The 27,601-nt window shown below is 43.0% G+C and overlaps 1 protein-coding gene across 1 annotated transcript; it reads left to right on the top strand.

Moving 5' to 3' along the window:
- LOC109058463 (protein patched homolog 1) lies at window positions 1-27,601 on the top strand. Its single transcript, XM_042718537.1, has 22 exons — window positions 1-670; window positions 2,162-2,354; window positions 10,458-10,647; window positions 10,745-10,814; window positions 10,988-11,079; window positions 13,181-13,376; window positions 13,475-13,596; window positions 14,277-14,424; window positions 15,337-15,468; window positions 15,579-15,734; window positions 15,816-15,908; window positions 16,026-16,151; window positions 16,839-16,957; window positions 17,057-17,796; window positions 18,692-18,834; window positions 18,932-19,112; window positions 19,198-19,478; window positions 20,563-20,700; window positions 20,796-20,938; window positions 24,403-24,793; window positions 24,890-25,397; window positions 25,536-27,601. The coding sequence occupies exons 1-22, from the start codon at window positions 518-520 to the stop codon at window positions 25,568-25,570; spliced, it is 4,350 nt and encodes a 1,449-aa protein (XP_042574471.1). The 5' UTR covers window positions 1-517; the 3' UTR covers window positions 25,571-27,601.

Here is a 27,601-nt window from a genome sequence, read left to right as displayed (position 1 = left end):
GCTCCTCTAGCACTTCCCCCTCCCGGCGCTGATGTGAGGGGCTGCCTGCCTGGGTGGTCTCCCTCTCTCTCCACTTTGGAGAGCTGTTGCTTAGCAGCTAATAATAGGGGATGTTTGCAAAGTAATTTGCCTCTTCCTCGGCCAATGAGAACCAGAGCACTTTTCCATCAAACCACCCTTTTCAGGGTTTGCAAAGGGGCTACCTCTCCAAATGTTACTGCAACAGGATCAGAGGTAGACTGGCGGAATCCGCTCGCCACTTTCTTCTGCTTTAAAACGAGTTACGCGCTATAGCTGGACGAATGAAGACCGAAGGATCTATACGGATTCGAGCACATAATGTTGGGATGGAGTTGGAAGACTTTGGCTCAAGGAAAGACTAGAGAATATTTCTTAAAGTTGACCCCGGTGGATGCGCGTGTCGCGAATCTTGGATTATTATTATTATCGCCTCTGCCTAACGCGCAGCGTTTGCCTTTAACTTTCTTCAGCGCTTCTTCTGCCTCCCGTTTGGACTATGGCCTCGGATCCCAGAGACCCGGGACCGGCCGGTGGTGTTTTTGGAGATTTACCCCCAAGTTACACACGCTCTCCGCCGCCTGTGAACTCAGATCTCCTCCGGAGACCCAGTTACTGCCACGCCGCTTTTGCGTTAAAACAGATTTCTAAGGTGACAAACGCTTTTCCGCTGGAATACACACACACACTACGTTGTTGTTCTTCGTGTTGGTGGTAACGTTTTTATTCCACTGAGCCAGGGAACAGTTAAGGACTTTCTTTAGCCTAGTTTTAGAAGTTTTGGAGAGCATCTACTCTCTTTTTGAGGCTAGTGAGAACTAACTGATTCACAGGCTACACATACATCTCAAAACCTAGTTTGGTGGGATTTGGTTTAGATGGAGCGTAAACGACGCTAAATATGAAAGTAGAAACGCGGACAGCGACTTCTATGAATGAAAGCTGTCTTCATTCATTTAGCTCTTCTGTCCGCGCTTTTTGAGTATTTTTCACGTTTAATTCGTCCTTAATGCTGCCTCGGTGTTCAATCTGGTTGGTCTAGATACAATATAGCGTGTTTGTTTGACAATGCGCGCGCGTCCTGCTGAGGAATTCACTGATTAAGTTTGATCTGACAAAGCATCAGTGAAGCGCATGAACGCTTGGCTATGTGTCAAAACTCCCATGAGTGAAACCAAAACATGTCCAGTTATACTAGAGCTAGAACTGCCAGTTACAGGAAACTTGTGAGGTTCTTGCAAAGCCTGAGTTTACATGAATCTACATTTTTGATCAAAATGCTTATAAAAGTGTTTGCTTTTCTATTGTAGCCTGCCAGAAATGCTTAAAAAACCACTTTCCTGCTGTGTGATAACAAGTATCTTGAAACAGTTATAGTTTATAACAAGACATGTTTGACAGCTTTTATTTGAGGTTACATGATCCCATATGTTTTACCATTCTATATTTTAGAGCTAAAGCTTATAAGGAGCTTTTATGAAGCTGTATGATATATTGTTCACTTTTATAATTTGAATTAACCATCTTCTTTAATAAAGAGATGGGAAGGGAATCCAGGCCTGTGAGATGTTTGGAGAAAGTCCTTTAAAACTCTAAACAGTTTAAACCCAAAACTTAATAATAATAATAATAATAATAATAATTAAGACAAAGAAAATTTAAAATTAGGTATAAATGACAAAAACTATTGCAGCTATTTAAATGGATGGAGAAAATATATAACAAAATAACATTTTAACAGGCATATGAAGTTCTATGACTCATGTCAAGTTACTACGTTATATAATAACACAAAATTGGTGGTAATTTAGTGTTTACTACAGGCGAGGGTGGATTAATAAGAAAACAGTTCTGAAATTGTCACAGTGGTATTTAAACTGAATCTTAAAATAATTCTGATATTATTTTCATTAGGTTTGCTGAGTTTCTGTTTTCAAAAGTCTTTAACATTCTCTAGTTTACAACAAGCAGACAGTGTCATGTTTAGAAATGTCTTACACAAAAATGAAAATAACCTGACTTGTAAATGTTGATTCATGCGTTGTCAGGACAGTTCACTATCCTGGCAGGGCACCGTGTGTTACAACTGATCTGAAACAGCATCACTGTACATGTGAATAAGTGCTCCTCTCTTGTGTCTCAGGGGAAAGCTGTGGGACAGAAAGCACCACTGTGGATTCGGGCGAGGTTCCAGGCTTTTCTCTTTTCTCTGGGCTGTCACATCCAGCGACATTGTGGAAAAGTCCTTTTCATTGGACTTCTTGTGTTCGGAGCCCTGTCTGTTGGTTTGCGGGTCGCTGCCATTGAAACAGACATTGAGAAACTATGGGTGGAAGGTGAGTCCAAGCTTTCATGTTTTGCTTATGCGCTGTGTGGGTTTATTTCTGGGGCTGATCTGAAGGAATAAGTTATTTGTGAGCTTTATTTTGTGACGTCACTTTGCATAGGGTCAGAATAGACATGGTCCTTTTTATTGCAACTCAATTTTAGAACTCTCTCCCAAACAATTTGACTGCCTTTGCTTAGTTTAACTAAGCTTAGCTAGCTTAACTGATTGAAAATGTGATTGTGGTGCAGTTGTTGGGTGATATAGACCCAGACCTTGTGTGGGCTTCTGATATGAAGTCTCAGGATCTTTGAGCGGACATAGACCGTGGCCTCTGGAATTCCATATCTCCTGTCACGCACACGTAGCATTCTTTTTCCTAGCGCATGCAAGCCTTCTCTTGTTCTCTCCCCATCAGCCTATATTGTTTGCGGTGGGTGCTGCGCTTGATGTTTTTCTTTTTCTCCCTTTCCCGTTTGACGTCCTTTCCGTGCACCTCACTTATCTGTGCATTTTCAGGCAGCTTTATTTGGTTTTCACACTGCCAAATTCCTTCTAAGCCCCCTAGGCTTTCGCCACACTGCTGATCCCCTGCACAGATGGGCTGTGTGTGAATCGTTAGCCATCTTTGAGGTGCTGACCCTCCCCCTCGTGCTCGCTGTGTGGTCCTTCACTATTCTTGGATTCCATTCAACAATAAAGGCACCCCCCTTTACCAAAAAAAGTGAATACAGCTGAAGTTTACCCACCTGTTTCACACTCACATAACGTGCACACGCTCATGCACAAGCATATTAGGCATCGTTTTTTTGTGCTTTTGTAGTTTTGTACTTGAAAATAAAACATGCTGTTCATGGTAGTTTAGCATTGGTTTGTTTCAGAAAAAATGGTGGGACCTTTTAGACATACTCCTATATGCTTTTCCACAATATCATAGTCAAAAATACGCATTCTAAATAGCGTAGAAGCATTTTTTTGTTTGTTTGTTTGTTTATGATATTTAAACAAGTTTCTAATTACTTGTAAAATATTCAGAGCTCTAAAGGAGGTGATATATGAACAAATGCTCTCTGGTGGGAACGTTAGCTGGAGTTAAGCAAAGGGAGTTGTCAGATGTTGTCAGTGAAATTTGTGTTTTAATGTAAAGCAGGCATAAAGCATGGGGCTCCTGGAGTGAAACGCCAAAGTGCTGAAAAGGAACGCTGTGCCTTTAAGAGGCAGTGCCTGTGTTTCTAAAGTTTCTGCCTGCGTTGTTTCCCCCAATAGCCCATTGACAAAGCTGCTCTGGGCTGAATGGGGAGTAAGTGGTATGGTAACAAGGAGAGGTTAGTTCTCACACACAGGCACACACATTCACTTCTGCACACATACACATAAAAAGTCACAGGGACAAACAAAAGAGTTTTATAATGGGTCTTGTGATTGGGAATTGAATTTAAAAAGGTGCTGTTAGCAATTACTAATATTTGCATATATCAAGAGTGCTTTCCATTGACTTGGCTGCCAAAACATTGTATTACGAAATGAATGTGGCATAAGCATTTCTCAGTTTCAGTAATTTTAAGGACAGATAAGGGTACATTTTAAATGTTGCAACCTATTTGTCATAAAAATTCAAATCTGTTGTGTGTGGGGGAGCTGTAAAGAATAGCAAAACAGTCAGGGCCTGTGGATCTTACACTTGCCCAGCTGTGCATTTTTTGAGCATATGCCTCTTCTCTACCCCTGAGGCGGTGACTATCCCTTCTTCACCTCTGCTCTAGCCCCCACCCAAATGTCACCCAGGCCACCAAGTGTCCATGTCCTTAAGAGACCACCCGGGCCAACCGTAATTGCTTCCGCCTTCCATCAAATGATGTGCATGCAGTGACCTTGTGTTTAGATGCCTTATAAAAACGAACCAACAGTTTAGTAATAGGGTTTAGGCAAACTATTAGGAAAACTGTGTGTATTGTGCAACAAATAACTTTTATAAACAGTAGGAGCCATCAAAGAAGTCAGAATGTAGAGATATTTATCCAACATAGCCTTAAATTCATCAGTATGTTTATATCAGAATGTGCAAGTTGTATGCTATGTTATGTGCAAGTTATGGCTTGTTGTTTGAAATTCTAGATTTCTAGAGTATGATGATTTGGTGTTTAAAAAGTATAATTGAAGACTTGAGTGCTAGTTCACCCAAAAAATTGGAAATTGTCATTTAGTCATCCTTGTCATTCTAAACCTGCATGACTTTCTTTCTTCTGAATTTTGATGGAAATTTTGTTGTTTTTTGTCCATACAATGAAAGTCAGTGGGCTCCAATGTTGTTTTAGACCCCACTGAATTTCATTGTTTAGACACAGTTGATACATTCTTCAAAATATCTTATTTTGTGTTGCACTTAAGAATGCAATACAGGTTTGAAACAGCCCAAGGGTAAGTAAATGATGACAAAATGTTCATGGGTTAATTCTTGGGAAAGTGTGATTTTAGCTTGCATTGTGAGACAGGGAAAAAAGGTGATAAAATGGAATTATGTTTTATCAACAAAGTTCGCGAGGAGCACGTCAGATACTTAGCCTAATTAACACAAGAGGAGCGCACTCAAGTTTATCAACACCAAGAGGTATAAATGCAGCAGACTTACCTCTATCCATCGACAGTTTATCAGCATCCCTCCACCGCCCCATCTCCTCACTTCGAGTTCTAACTACACTTATACGGGGGTACTCTGGGTTCGGGCCATTCCCGAGCTCAGACCCCTTCCCCGGACAGCACGCCAAATATGCATTACTATACTTCAGCTAATTATATATAAGTGTGAACTCATGAAATGTAGGATGACGGTTTGGGGGCTGGTGAGCGAAGAAACATTCTAGCATCTAGACCCTTAAATTACTCTGGATTTCATGTTTGCTCCTTATGTGTAGTGTCGGATTGCAGAGGGGAATTTGTTTGGAGAATTAAGAGAGGGGGAGAAAAGATTGAGAAAGTTGTGTTTTCAAAGGAGCTCAAGTTATTTCATCTGGTTTCTGACACCAAACTGAGCAGTGCAACATCTTGTTTTAATTGTGTGGATTTTAATATTTGATTGAGCTTTTTTAGAGTGAAGGATGAGGAAAGATTTGTCAGTGACGAGTTGCCTATCTGTGTGGGGCAAAAAAGCAGACTTTGATATGTGATTATATGCTTGAGTAATGCTGGCCTCCCAAAAGGATTGTTGGCATTTAACAGTCATTGCAAAAATGTGTGCCGGGCTAAACAAACGGCAAACTTTTTCAAACCGATGGACATGTTTATGTACTCATATACAGTCGTAACTTAATTTTTCTCATCCGTTTTGACACGGTTTTGGTGTGCCTGACAGACGTGTACACACAGACAAGCTGTACAAACATTACACAAATGTGTGCTGGGATATCTGGGTAGCAGACCCACTTGAGTTGTATGAACCCACCAGGCAGCAGAAGAGTGGATTAAAGAACATATACACATTGCATGAATGACCTTGTCCACATGCATGTAGACTGAGGGAACCAGCACAAATCCAGGATTTACAAAGACACACGTGGACCTTTCAGTGTTAGGAGCAGTTATCTAAACAAAAATGAAATGCAAGGTAAATGCAATAATTCATTAGAAAATACACAGTCTTCCAGTCCTGGTGCCGGATTCGAGAGAAAGCAAGCTCTATGAAGCATTATTGGAGGTGAATGGCAAGCCGCAGTACCCCAGCTACATAAATAAACCCTAACTGCTAAGACTTAGACCTCACCAGTAGAAAGTACAAACAAGGCCAGAGTCAACCTGGGTCAGTTAAAAATGTTTACTTCAACCCCCACACAGGCTGGCCTTCCAGCCCCCGTTACTCAAGGACGGCCATATGAACTGAATGCATCCCTTCTCAAAGTTTAGCAACTTTCTACCCCAAATCAGAGGATTACCAATTACTCACTCACTCTGGGTTTTCATTTTCTCTATATAAACAGTTTGGGGGTTTTTTTTGGTTAAGAGCATAATGCAGTTCCAGAGGATGTCAGTGCAGCAACAGAACATGTTTTATATCTAGGTGGTGAACGCATCCCATTGACGTTGGCTCGATCAGAGAGGCAAATTGAGGTCTTACTCCATGTCAGAAGTGCTAGGGTACACCTTTCTGTTTATATTCTTAAACTAATGTTACTAGAACAACGCCAGTGGAGGCAGGAGGAGACCAGACCCCCAAGAAGTTGCCCCTCTTGCTGCCCGATTCAGACAGTATTCCTTACATTCAGGCCAATGATGGTCATTTTTCTTTGATCCATGCTTAAAAAAAAACAAAAAACAGAATGGTCATTTTTTGGGGGGAAAAAAGTCTCCTTTTTATCCTTCTCAACAGTTTGTCCTTTTGGTTAGGGTAAAAAACATTTTCTTGGTACGTGGTGGAAAAGAAATGGTTTCTGGGCTCAGTAAATTCATTTCCAGTTTGAATGAAACCAGCAACGTGGAAAAATTTTGCCTTTCACCATGGGATGAATGTATGTTTCAACCACACATTAAGCTGCATTAGCAGCCAGTGGAGTGCCTAATGTGGTTATTTTTCACAGCAGCCAACACTAGGGCTGATTAGCATAATTAGTACTAGGAAGGCTATACATATGGAAATGGCCAGGACCTAAGTGCCAGAACCGGTGGAAATTTATGTCAAAGCTGACAGAAGTATCAGGTCTGAATAGGTGCTAGCTCAAGCATAGTTTTAGCCATTTTAATTTGTTTTTAATATTTTTTTACCTGCCATCTGGAGGGTTGCAATGAATGATATGTATGTTACGTTTTTTCAACAAGGCCGACAGTTGCCTCAGAAAGATGTACAGGAGGACATGCATTTGCAAGATGTGAAAGCTACCCCTTCCTCCCTCTCACATTGTTTTATCCGCTGGGAAAAATCCAAATCCAATTGCTTTTGTAGTGAGTTTCTCTCTTTATTTTTTTCCTGTTTGTTGGGAAACAACTGAAAGTGACTGAAAATGAGGGTGACAAAGACCTGCATTGAGTCTCTTGGTGGCCTTGAGTTAGCGCTCATAGAGGCAGAGGTGGAGCAGTCTCCATCTGCCACTGTATTCGTGCGAGATGGGGTGGTTCTCTCAGTCATGGTCAAGCCATTGAGACTACTTGTGATTGAGAGTTCCAGTGAAGCTGAAATGTTTAAAAAGATTTGCACTTGAGCCAAATCTATCCTTCTTGTCTACATAATGTGTCTGGAAAGAAGAGGAAGAAAAAATCAAACAAAGAACTTGGAATGGACATTATGGGGTCTTGACAGACCCAAGGCAAAAGAGCTGGACCAGCTTGTTTTGTTCTTGGTGGTTTCATATACTAATGTGTGTGAGAGAAAAGGGGAAACAGAAAAGGAGAGTGAAAGCGCGTATGGGAGAGTGTGTGCATGGTCACGCACTGGCACCCGACTGTGTATCTGAGCTCTTGGGTTTACTTGGGTGGTGAAAACAGGTAAAAATGTCTCTTTCAGCACTCTTCCTTGTGGGACTTCCTCCAGAACAGCGTGAGTCCTTTTAGAAGCCTCTTAATCCCTCTAATCTGGCCCACAACACTTTGAAGGTGGCCTGTCCTAATGGAGAAAGCACTGGGTTTCAGACCTTGCTGCTCATTGCTGCTGCGCCACATGCAATCCTAAATTCGTAGACAGTAAAGGCATATTTTTCCATAATCTTTAAATTAGGTAAATTTAGCATGATCCTTGTTGTAATTAGTTCTTAGTATATTGTATCTTTATTATGCAATTTTTTTCTTCACCTTTCTTATTCAGACATTTCTTGCTCCGCTTCGCGCATCAACATGGTAATCGTAACTATATTTCAGGTCAGTGTGAGCAGGAAGTGGTGGGCAATGTGTCGCGGAGCATTGGATAGGCCAAGCCAGGGTGGACATGAGCAAGATTGGAGCTGACAGGGTCCACTGGCGGGGTGACACTGGGGAGCAAGGGGCTTCTTCATAGTTAATTACATGTCACTTTCCATACAGCCCACTGGGAGGGAACCCCCTCACACCAGCTCATTTTGCTGGTCTGCTCCTGGGTGGGACCTTGAGACAGGCTTGCTGAAGCTTGCTACCATTGTGTTCTAGCCAGTGAGTGCTGACTGTCGATTTTCTTCAGCTTTTACCATTTTATGTGCTACTGAGTATTTACAGTTGCAAATCTATCTAATCTGTGAGACACTGAGGCTGGTTTTCTTTGTGGCTATGTTGGGGAACATTGGTCAGACCCTCCTCATGGATAATTGGCCCGTGATGGTGATGTCACCCCCAAGGCTGTGAAAAATGAAGGACAACAAAAGAAGGAGGGTCTGTGCTTGGGTGAGAGTAAGCTCTGTATGGCAGTATTGCTGGATGGATATCACACAACACCTTTAGGCTGCCCTCATTTTGAGTGTTTTAAACATAAAAGCTTTCATAATCACAAACCCCTCTACCCTGTTCCAGTCTCAGCAACTCAAAGCAAAGATTAGAGCTTTGAAAATCCCCCTAGGCCTCTGTGTTTGAGAATTCTAGCTGTTTGAAACTCAAATGTACACCGCAGATCACTCTTGTGCATCACAGTTCCTTTCCCCCCCTTCTGTGGTGCGTTTCTGGCTGTGAAAGTATTTGCGTGCCTGTCTCTTTAAGTGTACGGCAGCAGTGAGCCGAGAGAACAGAGCAAAGTTCCCATCTGGAGGGTGGCTGAGTGGAGCGGTGACTGAGCGGCGGGGCCCACTCGGGCCTCTAGCTGGGTGGTCCAGATGGGAGGAACCAGACACAAATAGCTATAATTTACTTCAGGAGCCCCTGTAATTACAGGCCCAAGGATTGGAGCTCAATTCCTGCAGATGCCTGAATGCATTAAATATGAACATGCTGTCTGTAAATCGACACAAATACGTGTTTGCATTTTGCAAATGGAAACGGCCTTCAGATTCAGCCCGCCACATTTTTTGAAGTAATGTGTTTACGTAACCTGCATGTCAGATAGCTGCATGAATGGAACCAGGAGGTTGAATGTTTGCTTGCATCAAGTTGTAAGCTTCAGGGCAAGTCACATGGCATTTATATTTGCGGTGCAAGTTTTTTGTTTCTGCTCAGCTTTTTCTTTCATTTAACAAAACCTTTCATGTGTGTTAAAGGATTGTTCTTAAAGGATCGCTAAGCCACATACAAAGCTGTGGGCTACCCCTGACATGAACAGTACCCTACTCTCTCTCTCTGTATTTCTCTCTTTCTGTTTCTCTGTCTGTCTTTCTCTCCCACTCCCTCTCTCAATTAACTGAGGCAGGCAGCGAGATGTGCCGGGGAGAAAAAGTGGCTCGGTGGGCTCAGCCAGCCACTGCAGGCTTGTCATCATGTATTGGGACGTGGAGGGGCAGACGGGCAGGCTCTGATCTGGGCCGGAGTGTTTCATGTGCATTTGGCATGGCCGCAGATACCCCGCGTTCTCTTTTCACCACCGCCTCTGTTAATTAGGGGGCTGGACTACGGAGTTTCCTCTGCACTCTTTGATGCTTTTCATCCCGACTCAACATACCACATGAACAGCATTTCTGCCTCTGCTCTTCTGTCTTGCTCTCTCCATATACTGCTCACATCTTGTATCAGGCATGGTGACCTGTAGATCAAGACCCAACGTCTTGAGCAACCTTACTATCAGAAACCACAGTCTGTGCTAAGCAGTGTGGAGTTAGCCATTTATTAAACTGGTGGTGTCAAGATTAGGCAGGGAAAGAGTTTCTGTCAGTTTTAAGTCAGCCATATTGGAGAGTTTATGGAGGATTTTGTGCAAAAGCCTGTTTGTTAGCCTTGTGTGAAAGTGTGGGCTGTGTCATGAGTATTTTTACTCTTTAGTGTGCTAAAGACACAAATGTGATCCGCACATATGTTTCTAGGGTTAGCTAGAATATACACAGGGGGAATGAGAACTGTAGTGTGTTTAATCTGAGTTTAATTAGGACATTAACCTCTCAGTAAGGATCATGATTTTTTTGTTGCAGTGTGACCATTAACACAAAACCATATTGTTCCTCTGACTTGTTGTGTCTCTCACATATAAAGGTGTCTCCTTTCTGAACGTTTGAAAATAACAAACTGTGTTCTCTCTCTGTCTCAGGTGGCAGTCGGGTGAGCAAGGAGCTACGCTACACAAAAGAGAAGCAGGGAGAGGAGTCAGTGTTCACCTCACAGATGCTCATACAGACACCCAAACAGGAAGGAAACAATATTCTTACCCAGGAGGCTTTGCTGCTCCACCTGGAGGCTGCTCTGTCAGCCAGCAAAGTTCAAGTGTCTCTTTATGGAAAGTGAGTACAACCCCTAGCAGGATTACAGGGAATTTCAAACACTTATAAACATGAGGGCCTGTCTTCTTATATGTGGTTGTACAATTTCTACCCACAGATCTTGGGATCTTAATAAAATTTGCTTCAAATCCGGAGTCCCAATTATAGAAAATGTCATGATTGAGAGGGTAAGCATGTTTTTATTATGCAATTTTTGGCTTGCTTCATAATAATTTTCTCATTACTGTTTGCTAAGAGCTTTAGACAGATATTATAGTGTTTATTCAACTTAACTTGCCTATTTTTTTTGTTCTGTGCCATGAAATCTGCCTCACTGAATATTATACTCTATTCTTTGCAGATGATTGACAAGCTTTTCCCCTGTATGATCGTGACTCCTTTGGACTGCTTTTGGGAAGGCTCTAAGTTGCAGGGAGGCTCTGCCTATTTACCGTAAGCATTCTGCGTATTCTTATTTAATATATAACCACCTATCTCTGATGAAGTCACATATAGTAATTATATTACTATTATAAATATATCTAAACTCAAGTGACCAGAATTAACCATGAAACAAGGGACTGTGCCTGAACTATAGCTCTGAAACTTTTGACCCCCCTCCTTGATATAACACACGCTCCTATAACAATTGGCCTTTACCTTCAACCAAAACGGCGCTGGCTGCGACAAACTCTGACATCAAGCCCCTAGCAAAAGCTCTATTTAGTCTGTTGATAAGCTGAAGCCTGGTTCCGTCGTCAGTGTGGCTTGAGCTGTCAACAGTGTGGTGAGGGGCTTTACAGGACAATCTCTAATCCTGCACCCCTGTCCCACCACCCAATCCCCCAGCCTGAAGAATCCCTTACGGAAAGGGGACAGAGAGAGAGAGGGAGGGAGAGAGATGACTGCTACTGGGTGGATAGAAGGGAAGGGTGGGGGGGCAGGGGAGCCTTTGGGTCAGACAATGGTAAGCATTCTTTCAATTTACGAGTGAGTGTCCATCAGTGAGGGGGCCCTGGAGGGGGCCCGGCTTTGTCAGCACTGGGTAACACTGTGCATTCTCATGGTAATCGCCCAGGCTTGGAGCTGTAAGTTGTCCAACAAATAAAATGGGCATTATTCAAGTCATGGGCCCAGAGAGAGAAAGAGGGAGGAAAAAATAGGAAAAATTACCCGTGGATGTCGGACATTGTAGTTTACACTTCCACCCAAAAGATCTCTTTAATATTTTGCTGGTGGAAAATTGAAAGCCATATTGTATTCTATGCAATGGAGGACAAAAATTGGTTTCAATTGGCTGAGACTGATTCTATCAATTCTCATAGACTTTTTCTCTTTCATCTGCCTAGGTTGACTAATACCCTGGTTTTCTGAGAAGCATGAGGGGCCCTTTAAAATTTTTGTTACTTATTGCCCTCTTTTCTCTATTTGGACTTGTATGAAGAGGGCCTGCGTTAGCCACTGAGGCTAATGTCCTCTCAGGCTTCCGCTTCAGTTCAGCTGTTTTTTTTTTCATCTAAAGGGAAAAGAGTGAGAGAGAGACAGAGAGAAAGGGAGGGAGAGAGTGAGTGAGGGAGAAAAAACTTGAGGGAACAAAGAGCAGCAATCTATGGAAAAACAAAAGGGCCCAGGCCGGTTCACTCAAGCAAAAAATAGGAGATAAAGGAGACTCTCTTTGCAAGCAGGAGCAAAGGCGCTTGGTATGTGGGAATGGGAGAGGACCAGCTTTATTTGAAGCTGCTCTTCATGAGTTATTAGAGTGAGATTGGGCCTGGAGTTAGGACACTATTCACTTTTATTCTTCTTTACCCACAAATACTCATCACGGTGAAAGGCCCCTCTTTCACTCAGGGGGTATCACTCTGGGTTCTATGGCATTTTTACTTGGGATTTTTTTTTTAGCTACATAGGTATAGATTTGGAATGTTTTTCCTTGTGATAAATAATTTTCAATGCCATAATAATTAAATAATGTAACAAGTTGGAGGTTGTCAGTGTTCCCAGAATCACCCTTCCCTTGTAAATCAGAACAAAGAATCCAACTGTAACTCCACTACACCTAGAGAATTAGTCTTTGGCACATCAATAAACAACAGTCCACTTTCTCAATGCCCACTGAGTGAGAGAAGATAGATTAAAACCTGTAGACTAAGGGGTTGGGAACAGTGGGCTCAAAGCAGCATTCAAGACAGTTGGCACAGCCCTTCTCACCATTTCCACTGCCCGCCTTCATCCTTATCAAGATATTTTAGAGGCAGAGGTAATCGTTATGACTCGATGCACAAAGTTAAGAGACAGCAGCCTGTAGACCGCCGGCACATTATGCCCCTCCGTGTAACAGGATAATAAACGCTACTTTATGCGGCATCTGTAGTCCACCACCACCAGGGAGGGACTGGTGCCGGCAGGCTCGGAGAAGCAGAAGCAGTGAACGGGAAAGGGGTTTGTTTGGAAAAAGTGTGCTATCGTTTGAAAAAAGTCATACAATTGACACTTTTAATCTGCTAACTTAATTGAAATGTCTCAATTTTGTTTATTGTGTTTTTCGTCATAGGGGCATGCCTGACATTCAGTGGATGAATCTGGACCCCCTCAAGCTAATGGAGGAGTTGAGTCAGTTTACATCTCTAGAGGGTTTCCGAGAGATGCTAGATAAGGCTCAGGTGGGCCACGCCTATATGAACCGCCCCTGCTTGGATCCCAATGACACAGATTGCCCTCACAGTGCCCCTAATAAGGACCCACGGCAGGTGAATAGAGTTTTGTAATGCAAATGACAATGTTTTATTAATATGAGTCTGTAGAAATTATATGTTTGCATTAATTGTGTGGTCTGTGTTTTATTTAGGTCCCCGACATTGCTGCTGAACTTCAGGGCGGTTGCCATGGTTTCTCCAAGAAGTTCATGCACTGGCAGGAGGAGTTGATCCTGGGTGAAAGAGCAAAGGATTCCCAGAATGCCTTGCAGAGGTGAGAAAGAGGGGGAAAGAAATAAGGAGAGGCAAGAGGAGGGGGTATGTGGGTGGGCCTATCTTAGGAGGCCCTGACAAGAGAGAAAGTAAGAGAGAAAACCCGAAAGAGACAGAGATGGAGAGAGGGAGGAATCTTTCTGACTCCTAATAACCTCACACATCCAAGGAATTCTTTACATGAAGAGGGATCAGTTTCCACCTCTGACCCCAGTATAGGAAAGACCAATTAAACTTGATGGACAGCCACATAACCTATGGGCAGATCTGAAATGCAGAGTGGAGGAAAATAAAAACACACTGAACAGAAAAAAAGAACATATGATACAAAGTAAACAAACTGTAGGTAAACTAAAAGCAAGAGCACAAGTATTTGGCACCTGTAATTTAATCTCATATGTGTGTATTTTCAATGCAGAGTTTAATCTGCAATAAATGAAAGTCTCTGCAGAGAGCGGTATATTGGCCTTTTGCCCAGTATTTGTGCATTGTTCTAATCTCAGTGGAAGTGTTAGAGTGATTTATAGAAGCCAGAGAGGGAGCAAGCACATCATTCCAGTCTTTATTACAATGTATCTCCCTATTAACGTCTCCTTATTATCACTTTGCAACACAATGGTATATGCACACGCGTGCTTGTATGTTCAGATCTCACTCAGCCCTCTGTATTTTCCTGTATAGTGCGGAGGCTCTTCAGACCATGTTCCTCCTCATGAGTCCCAAACAGCTCTATGAGCACTTTAAAGACGACTATGAGATCCATGACATCAACTGGAATGAGGATAAGGCCACTGCCATCTTGGAGTCCTGGCAGAGGAAATTCGTTGAGGTAATTTCCTGTTTCATAACACACCCACACATCACTTTGTGAGGTCTGAATGGTTTCAGTGACTGCGGAGGGTGCCCAGCTGGGGTGGAAAGGTAAAAAGAGCACAGAAGGTCACAAGTGGTGCAAGAGGGTTGTTTTCCTTAGACCAGAGGATGGCAACGTCTGCCTGAATTCCATCAATCCTCAGCTGCCTAGTAAACGGAGTCCTCCTAGGAGGCCACTGACAGACTCCCAGTTATAGGAACAAGCTGTTTTTGTGATAACTGACACCCAGCATGCTCACTGAAAGAAAGAGAGAGAGAGAGAGAGAGAGAGAGAGAGAGAAGTGAGAATACAAAGTGAGAAGAGCTTCCAGTAATGTCTGCTGCCTCAAAAAGAGAGCAAGAGTGAGGGAAGTGGAGTCAGGGGAGGTTGGGGGGATAGGGCACTGTAAAAACAAAGTGCAGAGGTATTCCTTTCCCCTTAAGGTTGTCGGCCATTCATGGTGCTGATGGAGTAGCCTGAGAGACCATGTGATCTCATCTGATCCATCTGACCTCTGCCCTCTGGCATCTGTGCTCATTATTTCTTGCTTGTCAAGCTTCATAGAGTCTCGTGCTATCTTGTTTGTGTGTTATTAGGGTAAAATACGAGGTGGCTGAGGGTACGGCCAACAGAAGAATGAATGCTTGTGTGGCTTGTCAGAAAAAGTAATTCAAGATTTGTTCTGTTCCGCAATGAGTGCACAAGTTCATTCAAAACACACAATGTTAGGTTAAGCAACTTTGCTCATGCCGAAACTTATTAAATTGCAGCCAGTCACAAACCTCTTTGATTTGACCCATGGATATATGCTCTTTCCAATCCAAATACTGAAAATCTTGTAGTTGCATTCTGTGGATTGATGTTTAAAACTGTGATTTTTATGTCTAGGTTGTCCATTGGAGCATTCCTCAGAACTCTTCCTCCAACGTTTATGCCTTCTCTACCACTACACTTAATGACATCATGAAGTCCTTCTCCGATGTCAGCGTAATCAGGGTGGCAGGTGGTTATCTGCTCATGGTAAGACATCCATTACTGTGGCAACTTTAGTTAAGGCTAATGGCAATGTGATGAGTGTGTCTCCATATGTGTGGAACTATTCCCTTACATGTCTCTCTCTCTATGCACAGCTGGCATACGCATGCGTGACCATGCTGCGCTGGGACTGTGCTAAGTCTCAGGGTGCTGTAGGGCTGGCCGGAGTGCTTCTAGTTGCTCTGTCTGTGGCTGCAGGACTTGGTCTGTGCTCGCTGCTGGGGCTGTCCTTCAATGCCGCCACCACACAGGTAAATACACACCTAAACATCTTAAATTCACACTCAGCCTCAGGGCTTGGCTGTAACTCAGAGCTGTGCGTTCCTCCACAGGTGCTGCCATTCCTGGCCCTCGGCATTGGAGTTGATGACATGTTTTTGCTGGCTCATTCCTTCACTGAGACCAGATACAACATCCCGTTCAAGGCACGTATCTCAAAAATATGTTTTGGATCATGACTTCTGGGGGATGAAAATGTTGCTTAGGCTTTCTGTTGTTGTTTTTGAAGATAACAGCTCATTATTTGCCATATCTCTACATAGGAGAGGACAGGCGACTGCCTAAGAAGAACTGGTACCAGTGTGGCTCTCACCTCAATCAATAACATGATTGCTTTTTTCATGGCTGCCCTAGTGCCTATTCCTGCTCTCCGGGCTTTCTCACTTCAGGTAGGAGTTTGTATTTTGTGTGTGAGTACATGTCATCAACCATTGCACCCTGTGATGTCCATTGAGAAAGACTGGCAGGGGCGTTGACTATCTGAAAAGGGCAGAGAAAGTTGGCTTTAAAAAATGAGCAGTCAAAGTTAATTCAAAGTGAGGATGGCCTTTGTTGTTGCTCTTTCTTGCATTCTCTCTTTATTTTATGGTCAAACCCCCTCATCCAACTAAAGTCACAGCCTGGTTTTCAGGAGGGGAGTGGATACCGTAGAGGTAATGAGATGAGTGAATATATCAGTATATCACCCAGCCATCAGACTGTGCTTCTCTGATCTCCCCAGGCTAACCCTGGGTGGTCTGCACTGTAATGATACAGAATACAATGTCTGTCTGAGGCTGGCGGAGTTGGGGGGGGGGTTCTGCTCAGACTCGCTGTGACCTTGGGAGTCCCCTTTCCTTGGATTGTTGACTATTTGTGGAGTAATGGGGGAGGGGGTTGCTGGTTGATTTAGGGTGCATATTTTACTTTCTGGGATTCAATCCGAGTCACTAAAACAGCAAGGGATCCTGAATGCAGAGTGTTTTTTCTCAAGTTCAGACAGCAGCTGTGGAGTCGGGTGGCAGCGTAGAACTCATGAACGAAAAGACTTGGCCTTTATCCTGAAGTCTCACTTTCTCTCTTACTCTTTATTTCAGGCGGCTATTGTGGTTGTCTTTAACTTTGCCATGGTTCTGCTGATCTTCCCTGCCATTCTGAGCTTGGACCTGCACAGGCGAGAGGACAAAAGACTGGACATCCTGTGCTGTTTCTACAGGTAACTAAGATGCACTGCCCTTACTTAATATCAGCCCTTTTTATTATGCCAAAGCCTTTCATACTCAAAATGTGGATTTATATGTTTCTTTTCTTCCAGCCCCTGTTCATCTCGGGTGATCCAGATCCAGCCTCAGGAGCTCTCAGACGCTAACGACAACCACCAGCATGCTCCGGCCACCCCCACCTACACTGGCTCCACTATAACCACCAGCACCCACATCACCACCACTGTGCAGGCATTCACCCAGTGTGATGCAGCTGGTCAGCATATTGTCACCATTCTACCACCCACTTCCCAGATCTCCACCAGTCCTCCATCCATGGTCCTATCCACACCCACTCCAACCGCTGACCCTTATGGCTCCCAGCTGTTCACCACCTCCAGCTCCACCCGAGACCTTCTAGCCCAGGTGGAGGAGCCTGAAGAGGGCCGTGAGTGTGTGCCTTTGCCCTTCTTTCGCTGGAATCTGTCAAACTTTGCACGGGAAAAGTATGCCCCTCTGTTGTTAAAGCCCGAAACTAAGACTGTGGTGATCGTCGTTTTTGTGGCTCTTCTGAGCCTCAGCCTCTATGGTACCACAATGGTTCATGATGGACTCTACTTGACTGATATTGTCCCCAGAGACACAAAGGAGTATGACTTTATCACTGCCCAGTTTAAATACTTCTCCTTCTATAACATGTACCTGGTTACCATGGATGGCTTTGACTATGCCCGTTCTCAGAGACAGCTTCTTCAGCTTCACAATGCCTTCAACTCTGTAAAATATGTAGTTAAGGACAGCAATCACAAACTTCCCAGAATGTGGCTGCACTACTTCCAGGACTGGCTCAAAGGTATGTTATTCTTTTAGCAGTGCTTGCTTAGGTTACGGTTTTTACTACTATGACGATTTTCACAATGCCTAACACTATGTCTGAAAAATCAGCCCATACCTTGTCTTGCACCATTGTGTTGTTTATAGATAAGGATATCAAAGTATCTACAAAATATCAGTAAATATGAAACATAGCTATGGTGAAAAATGCCACAAACTATAATTTTTACTTGCGCTCATTCATTATGTGGTAAATGCTCTTATCTCACAAGGTGAAAGAAAGGAGTTCAGTGAAAGTTTACTTCAGTCATTTGCTTTTGTGTTTCACCCACCTGGACATAGAGAAGATTACAGGAGGGTCAGGGGTTATCTCAAACTGTTTGTGACCTTTCTGCTCACATTAGTTTGTATTGAGAGCTTAATCGTTAGGTGAATCCACAATTACTAAAACCCAGTAAATTGAAAAGAAGCTATTTATTTTGAAAGGCTGTGGAAACTGGAGGTAGTTGAAAGACTCTCTCTTTCTCCCCTATGCTATTTCCTTTTCTTGTGAGGAGATCTCTGTAATTACAGAATGGTTGTGGAAACTGTTTTTCAGCTGTTGCCAGACTTTGTAATTTGGAGAGCACGAAAGGCTTTCTCTGGTTAGTTTATTCAGCCCACACACATTTATACAGCACCAGGCAGAAAGATGGAGAACCCAGCAAGCGGAGGGGACTTTTGGTTTATACGCCTGTTTGTGTGTGTGTGTGGATTGGCATTAAATCTGACCCAAGTTTTTACCCCCCTCTCTAAGGGAGGAGCGATTTTAACAATCCTCTGTCATAACTTACTGAATTGTGAAAAGAAAAGTAGGAAGGTTTGAACAGCTTTTTCACAATAGGTCTAATTGTACCCATCCATGCTCCATGTAGGTCTGCAGGCGACATTTGATGCTGATTGGGAAGCTGGCAGAATCACCTATGACAGCTATCGCAACGGCACAGAGGATGGAGCGCTGGCCTACAAGCTCCTCATACAAACTGGCTCTAAAAAAGAACCTTTTAACTACAGCCAGGTGTGTGGTCAACTATTGGAGCGTTCAGTTTAAATACCCATCCAAAACTTTGCATCTATCCCAAAACTTACATTTACACATTTTGTTTCTTGTAAAGCTCACTTCCCGTCGCCTGGTGGACGAGGATGGTCTCATTCCACCAGAGGTTTTTTACATCTACCTAACAGTATGGGTCAGTAATGATCCATTAGGCTACGCTGCCTCTCAAGCCAACTTTTACCCCCATCCTCGGGAGTGGATCCATGATAAGTACGACACCACTGGGGAGAACCTTCGCAGTAAGTAAACCAAAGACAATGAAAGGTGGTCAAAGTCATATCTATGGATGCATGTTTCAAAAGCATTATCTGTTCTCTCTTTCAGTCCCTGCGGCAGAGCCTCTAGAGTTCGCTCAGTTTCCTTTCTATCTAAATGGCCTCAGACAAGCCTCAGACTTCATTGAAGCCATTGAGAGTGTGCGCACAGTCTGCGAGGAATTTATGCGTCAGGGAATCCAGAACTATCCCAACGGCTACCCCTTTTTGTTCTGGGAACAGTACATTGGTCTGCGCCACTGGTTCTTGCTGTCCATCAGCGTAGTCCTTGCCTGCACCTTCCTGGTGTGCGCCATCCTCCTGCTCAACCCCTGGACTGCAGGCATCATTGTAAGTCTGCCTTCCTCTCAACCTAATCCATTTCTAACTCCCTTTTTTTCTAGCCCCTTCCTCTATTCTCTTATTTCTCTTGCTCCCCCTGATCCCCTCAACACAGCTCAATAACTTTGCCACCAGGGCAGTTTTCTGGGGAGGGCCTTGGCGGGTTGTCTAGAGGGTGCTGCTTGCATACACACATATATACACACAGTCACACACATACCCCCTCATCTCTTTTGTTATTCAAATGGGTGCAGCAAGACTTTCTAAAGAAGAAATGCAAAGCTCTCCTGAAGGCTTTTACCTCCAACTGCCTTTGTCCAGAAATTTGGGGACAGGACGGATCTGCCCAGTCACGACCTTGGCCCGCTAAACCCATCCATCAGGGACTGGGTGTAGTGGGGGTAGTGGGTGGGTGAGTTAGTTCATGGGCTAGGAGGTGTTTCACACAGGCTGGTGGGGTCCGCAGCTCAACATAAAGAAACAAGGAACTAGAAGTGGCCACTGGCCTTGGATGGCATGTATTTCTGGTTTAGCTGTAATATGTCAGACTCATTTGTGTGTAAAAGCCTATGGCATTTATTTAAATGATAAAGTAAAGTTTACTGCACTTGCTTTTTTTAAACTCAAAACCAGCTCTGTCCTATTCAGTTTCACAGCCTATATGTGGCTGCAGTAAAATGGGTTTTACCATCTCCAATTTAAGCATGACCAAATTGGAACCCCTGCCAACATCAAAGGTTTTCAGGGCAAAGACTTAACCAAGAGCCTTATTTAAATTATAGAAAAACTGTTTCTCCTGAGTAGGAAAGCACTGTGGACTACACTGCACCAGGAAAGTGAGAGCAGAATGGTCATTATGCTCTTTTATCATATTGTCACTCATTTCCCTAGCTCTGAAACTGATAAAACATGGGGAGGGATCAGGATATAGTCATTATGTAATCTGATACTCGGGCAGATGACAGTGAAATATAGGGGATATTGGTCCAGTGAGGCCCATTTTTGCATTGTGATTCTTGTAGTGCTATTTCCTTATACATAGTTCATTGTGATGTAACTGCTAACATGCTAATTATTGTCTTCTACTCGACAGGTTTTTATTTTGGCCATGATGACTGTGGAACTTTTTGGCATCATGGGCCTAATTGGTATCAAACTGAGCGCCATTCCCGTCGTCATTCTTATAGCCTCCGTTGGTATTGGAGTGGAGTTTACTGTGCACATTGCACTGGTAAGGCCATCTTGCACAGTAATTTATCAGTATTTGTATTTCTGCCAATAAAATCAAATAGACCAGTTTCATTCTCTCTATTTTCCACGTTGTAGGGTTTCCTGACTGCCATTGGGGACAGGAACACTCGTTCAGCCGTAGCTATGGAGCATATGTTCGCTCCTGTGATTGACGGCGCCATCTCTACTCTGCTGGGAGTGCTTATGCTTGCCGGCTCGGAGTTTGACTTCATCATGAGGTGAGTGATTGACACTTCTCCAGGCGGGTCTCTGAGGTCAGCCCATATGCTGACTTTCAAAATGGAGGTGGGCCTTAGGCAGGGAGACAGTTGTCCATGTAGCTGTAGGATACAGGTGGTAACGTTTGCCTCCCCATCACCTGGTGTTGTCAGTCTGGATGTTAACTCCCCTTAGACCACCACAGCACTCTTACAAACATCCTTGAGCCGCTTGAATGCACAACAAATGGAGGAAACATCAAGGGAGTGCAGCAGCTGCTTGTAAACATGTAAATATACAACCCACTGCGCGGTGACTCAAGATGCACACACTTGCTCACAGTTTTTCCCACCCTGATTGCGGGGAGGATGTCAACTGTCCAATCATTTGGTTGTGAACTCCCTCTAGCCACTGCATTTGGGCGGCTTTTCTGCCTGGTTTAATGCCTGCTTCACAGAAAGAAAAAATGTCAAAAAGCATTTTTTTTTTCAACTGGATCTAGGCTCTGCTGAAAGCAAACCACAACCTTGAGATCCACCTCAAACAGACACATGACATAAAAAATGGCTTAGTTAGAGGTTCCAGTACAACATAGCTGTGTGTTGAAAATTAAAAATATGCCTCTTGATCATTTTTCAAGCACCCACAAAGAATAATTTGGAAACGAGGAAGAGAAGTGTGGTATGGGTCTCCAGGAAACTGCAGGGGGTTGTTATAACAGATTGCCTTAGGACAGTGGTAAAGCCCGGGGGAAAGATTGGGGGTTGGGGATTGGAGCAAACCATTTGGTGCAAGCGGTGTGCCAGCACTGGGGCATTCACGGTGGGAGGTCCTGTTTAGAAGTAGAGAAAAAGAGAGAGAGGTCTGGCCCTCTAGCTGGGGAGTAGCATAAATACATTGCTGTAAACATCTCCTGGCTGTGGGACACTGAATAAACAGGAGAACAAGCTCAGCGGCCCCTCTTAGAACGAGCCACCCTTTCCAACCCCTGACTTGGAATGGAAAAGATTACAGTTTATATAAACAACAGAATTCCTAACACTAGGTCTACTCTGGAGGTCTAACCCAGGCGGGGCCCATGGATGGTTTAGTCTTTTTTTCCCCCTTTTTTTTCTTTTTCTTTTTTTTTTTACTCCTTAAATAAATCACGCTCCACTTTCAGAATGTTGACTTAGTAAAATAAACATGCGCCCTTTTTCCAATCTTTTCATGTATACAGGACCGTCAGACAGAATGAGCGCTTTTAACTAACAAAAGGTGGACGTAAGTGCAGCCAGAGATGGTTGGCTGCTTTGTCTGTTTTTTTCCCCATTCTTAAACAACCTTCATGTTTTTACCGAACATTACAAACTGTGTTGAAAAGGATGATTGTGCCTTTCTTGAATTCCTATCAAGGAGTCACTCGAACTATGTGATTCTTCTAAATGTATCTAACCATTGCCGTAGAGAGAGATGACTGAAAAAGAAAACAGTTCACACTTAAAGCTGTCTGATTCATCTATGTTAATGAAACAGACATGAGAAAAGTGGGAGGCAGGAGTGGAGGGAATGAAAGCAGGTTTGCTTGTCTCCGTCTGAGAAACCCATAGCATAGCTAAGTCTCTAGTCTAAATGCGGCATATAATTTTGACCAGAGTCTCCGGTAGGGCTGCGTTTTACACACAGACCCCGACAGGCCACCTTGGAAATTTAGGTTTTAGAGGTCAATTTAATATTACCTCTCCCTGACTGTGCATAATGGCTGAAAATAGATAATTGTAGTCTTTTAAAACCAGAGGTTCTGTAATACAGCACAGGTCTTGGTTCCTCAGGGAGCTGCGATAGAGACAAAACCAAAATAGATCCAAAATGGAGGTTCAGTGGTGCGATGACCGTCAGACCTGTAATCTTTTTAACAGGGTTTTTTGATTCATTTGTTTGACGGTTCTCAGAGAGCCAAAGTAAACTCATGGTCTCATTGGAGGAGACGGGTCAATGGACAGCAGTTTCCACTGTACGTCTGGACTGCTCCAAGCAGATATGCCAAAGATGAACCTTTTCCTCTCTTTCTTTCTTAAACCTAAGGTTCTTGTAGATGTGACAGAAGCAAAAATGGTCAGAGGGTGGGAGGTTAAAAGAACATTCCAGACTTTTTTTCCAAATTCTGTTCCTCTTTTTCTTACCTCCAGAAGTCTGAACCACATCTGAATTGTCTCTTTTTAGTGTAACCATTTAACTGGAGTGCTCTCTAATTTTCTCATGCACTGTCTTTCTTGTGGTGAATCAGAGCCCTCCCTCAATGCTCTAAGCTGAAGCACAGAGGCGCAGACACCCTAACAGCCCTGCAGCCTATTAGTGAGCACTGCATGTTAACACGCAAGCCAGTATACAGGGCAAAACTGCTACAGCTCTTCTAAGCCTTATATCTCTAGCCTTTACTGCTAGCTCTCACCCATGAGCTAAAGTCTGGGAAACCTCATTCACCACCCTCTCCCTTGGCCCCCTCATTCAAACATACGTTTTCGGCGCTGCTTCCAGCCTTAAGCAACTCTGCACCACTTCACACTGCTCCACCAGACCCGCTAGCGCCAGTGCCAACTAGACCTCCATGTTCTTGGCTCTGGAGGTGGAGGGCGGTGTTTCCTGCTAGTCTTCAGCACTGGATTGAGGTTCCTGCTTTAGTCACCTCCACTTAGAAAATAGCTGGTCTTTGTATTGGTCTTCATCAGACTGGTTTCAGAGAGAGATTTTTGTCAGAACAAATCCCTTTTGCATACGGAATACTTGTTGACCTTAGAAAGTATTGTTGATGGATTCTAGTGTCAGTTTTACAGTTTTGGAAATAAGAGTTTATTGCACATGAAAGAAATGCCTTTCAGCAGATCTCCACAATAGTATGTTTCGTGATTAGCTCTTGAGCAAGTATGGCTGTTGAGGACCAGAAGTAGGGAGAGAGAGTAAGAGGAAGGAAAAAGTACAAAGAAAAGGTCTGGTCTGCTCAGCGTAAACATAAAGGTGGCGTGCCCTGGCCAGGGTGAAATAGGATCTCAATAAGAGGGGGTATTAAGTTTCTGAGGAGAAAATTACATTAACAGCAGTGGCAGCCTTTAGGACAGAGGGAGGGAAGAAAGCAGAGGGAGAAAAGCAATGGAGAGGGGTGAGTGTTTCTGATGTGAAGAATCTGTTCACTAATGTAAACACATCTCCTCAGGAAGTGGCAGGGCAGTGGTGATAGATGAGATCTCCCAGAGGGAGAGCGAGCTAGTAATTGCTATGAAGATGGAACCCAGAAATTTCTCTCCAGCTTTGTTAGGTCGCCAGGAGAGAGGAAATGTAGGGAAAGAAATGATGGATAAGAGGGGATGCAACATCCTACAGGAACTCTTGAATATCACCGTCCTGTTAGATGATGACCCTATTGTCTCAAATCTTGTTTGAACACGCTGTGGATGTTTGGTGGCTGCTTTAACTTTAACATTCTCTTCATTTGTGTTCTTGCCTGCAGATACTTCTTTGCAGTTTTGGCCATACTGACATTGTTGGGGATCCTTAATGGTTTGGTACTTCTTCCAGTACTGCTTTCCCTAATGGGCCCCCCAGCTGAGGTCGTACCTGCTAACAATGGCAATCATTTGCAAAGTCCCTCTCCTGAACCCATGCCTCCTCCTATGAACCACCATGGATATTATGCTGGGCACATCCCCAAGGGACCACGTCAGGCGTTCTCCGAGACCTCTGATTCTGAATACTATTCTGAAACGACAACCACATCTGGAATCGGCGAGGAGGAGTACAAGTACTGTGACAGGAGTGCATACATCACATCTCCAGCTCAACCACCAACCTCTCATATCCTGCTTGAAGCCAGCAAGAACCCCAGCTTCCCAAAGCTCACAGTGAGTCGACCTGACAGAAAAACGTCTGAATCAAAATGTTTGAGATGTAGCGCTTGAGCACTTTTGTAATGTGTTTGTGCTTGTTCTTGCTTCCAAGTGGTGAAACCTTTTAACGAAAATGGCTCTAAAGGACAGAACAGCGAGTCCAAGCAGAATGCAGTCAACTCGGTCAGTTCACAGATCACACGGTGGGACAACAAACATGAGTACCAAGGACAGAGGCAACAACATTTACCTAGCGACAGGACCCACTGTCCTCGTAGGACTACTCAGTGTGGCCCAGGGCCACAACCAGGAAGAGGGCAGCAGCAAAACAGGACTACAGCCCCAGCCCACAGCCCTGGGGCATTGCAGCACCCTAACAATGCAATCACCATGGTTACAGCAACAGCCTCTGTGACAGTGGCAGTGCACCCCAGTTTGCCGGGGTCGTACCAGGGTTACATGGACAAGGGGTTTGAGGATAACGAGTCAGACTCTTTTGACGACTCTAAGAGGACTTCTCAAACGTATGGGAAGGCTACACATTATAAGAGGGACTCTTTGGAACTTCAGGATCTGGAATCCACAGAAAAAAACCACCATCAAGCTAACCAGGCGCTAGGTAAAGACTCTGACCTTCTCATAGATTTCAAATTTCAAATCCCAATGCTAGAGAATTACGTATTTTAGATTGTTATTAAAATGCAGGCAGCTGTGATTACTGGTCATAACGATGTTCTATCTTTTGCATGTGTTACAGGTGATGCACGGATCCAAGCAGCCAAAGATTGCTAGACTGCTCCCAGCCCCCACATCCCTTTGTCTGGAATCTCTGGCTGTTTTGGGAAGTTCCCAAGCCCAGCCCGGTGTCTTTTATCTCTTTGAACTGTACATAGACCTCACACAGACAAGAGGATTTATTTTAAAATTATTAAAAAGGTCTTCTTAGACATTTATAAATATATATATATATATATATTTTAATACTAAAAAGAGGGAAACTATTTTAAAATGTGCTGTATAACTTGTGTATTCTCTTGTGTGTAAAAGTAAGATGTATAAGAGGATTTGGAGGCCTTGTTTCCTCCATTGTATAGGTTATAAAATGTGCTATATGTAAAATAAGTGAAATGATATTAGGTTATTGAAATGCAAGGTCAGTGTTCTCTTTTTTCCTTTTTTTTTTTTTTTTTGCTGCTACACTTCAAATTTAAGATGACGTGTCTTGAAAATATGCAGTACCCCTTTCCCCAACATAAGCCAAGATTTAACTTTATATTAACAAGTTCTTAAACTTCAGCCAATAAGAAGCTTATCTGTATTGTTCAAATATGTAGACTTATCTTTGATTGCACTGTACAAAATCAAAACCTGTATACATAACAGTTATTCTCAGTTAAAATTTCCTCAGTTTTTTTTTTCCCTTTAGCCTATTTATTTTTCTTTTAACTGAAAGCAACCATTGTGCCTTCTTAACTTTTATTTTCTTACAAAATTAATTTGTCACACTGTTCAGTAATACATAACTATACCGTCAAGGGTCAACATTGTCACTGATATGGACTTTCAGTGTAACTCATAGTTTTACACATCCTTTAAATTGTGAAATGGAATATGTCTAGTACAGTTTGCAATGAACAGCAGGAATATGGGTCTAGTATTTCCTGTTACATTGTTTCATTATATACTCATTTGCAGTCTACATGTATATACTTGAAGGGGTGGTTAAATGACACTTTTTTATTTTCCTTTATGGTTATTTTAGCCATACATGAGTAAGCTTCAGTTTGTCACTATATATGCCCCAGCTAAGGTTTGGGAGACATCAGGCAAACATGTTGTTTACCCAAATATCAGTCAGAAAGGGAATTTTGCATGAGTGCAAAAGGAGATTTTTGTTTGCTTTGTTTGCTTTTTTTTGTCATCTTGTTGGCTGCTTTGTAAATAGCAAAAGCCCTGCGCAATTGTTTACCTGGTAGTTGCCCTCTGGGCTTCTCCCACAAGGCCAGTGTAGGGACAGATAAACAGCTCGGGTGCTAGTCTTCCTAGTATTCTGTCTGCAATTCAGTTCTCTTTCTTAGGTCCAATTTCTGATAAAAGCTCACTCATTCAGTATTGGTCATGTCACTGCCAGATGCAGGGAAAAAGTGTAAATGTAAGTGGCAGCTTCTCTCACTCTCCATACTTTCTCTCTCTTTATGTAACAAAATATGTTTGTTTTTTTAACTGAAAAAAAAAACACAGGTAGCTACTGTATCTGGAAAACAAAGCATCACAAAATAAGCAATATAAAGCACATGCACAGCTTAAGGACAGAAGTGGCTTGGGCAAATAGGAGACAAGGGTAGGGGATGGGGGTCCTGCATAGGGGTTTTGTTTCAAATGTATGTCATGCCATATAAATTATTTATATTATATTTTTATTTTTGTAGTTTGTACAGATGTTAGTCACTAGACTGAAGTTATATTTTTAAAGAGTAAATATATTATAAATATAAATATAAAATTATATCTATTTGTTTCTGAGATTCTGTTTTGTTTTATTTTGGGGGCGGGGGGAGTTTGGGTGGAGCAGGCTTTGAAATCTTCATATTGCTGTTGGAAATAATGAAGGAAAGGGGTGGCTACGGTTGACCACCTTGTGTAGACTCTTTGCCTTTCCTACATCATGTAAAGATTTGAAGAGTTTCTGTTTTGTTGTTGTCTAAAACACTGTGACTTCAGAAAACTTTGAGGAAAAAAGAAAAGAAAAAAACATTTGTGACCATCATTTCCTTCACCCTTTATAGGAATTCAACTAACAAAATAAATTTTAAAAAAATCTTA

The sequence above is a fragment of the Cyprinus carpio genome, chromosome B2 (assembly GCF_018340385.1).
Source record: "Cyprinus carpio isolate SPL01 chromosome B2, ASM1834038v1, whole genome shotgun sequence".
Lineage (NCBI taxonomy): Eukaryota > Metazoa > Chordata > Actinopteri > Cypriniformes > Cyprinidae > Cyprinus > Cyprinus carpio.
The sequence above is the reverse complement of the archived record's forward strand: the minus strand, read 5'-3'. Positions and strand labels throughout refer to the sequence as shown.

Bases quoted from the DNA above. Each gene is read 5' to 3' on its own strand.
- LOC109058463 (XM_042718537.1), top strand. From the start codon at position 518: ATGGCCTCGGATCCCAGAGACCCGGGACCGGCCGGTGGTGTTTTTGGA. The intron at 671-2,161 runs GTGACAAACGCT...CTTGTGTCTCAG, and splicing joins CGTTAAAACAGATTTCTAAG to GGGAAAGCTGTGGGACAGAA. The intron at 13,377-13,474 runs GTGAATAGAGTT...TGTTTTATTTAG, and splicing joins CTAATAAGGACCCACGGCAG to GTCCCCGACATTGCTGCTGA.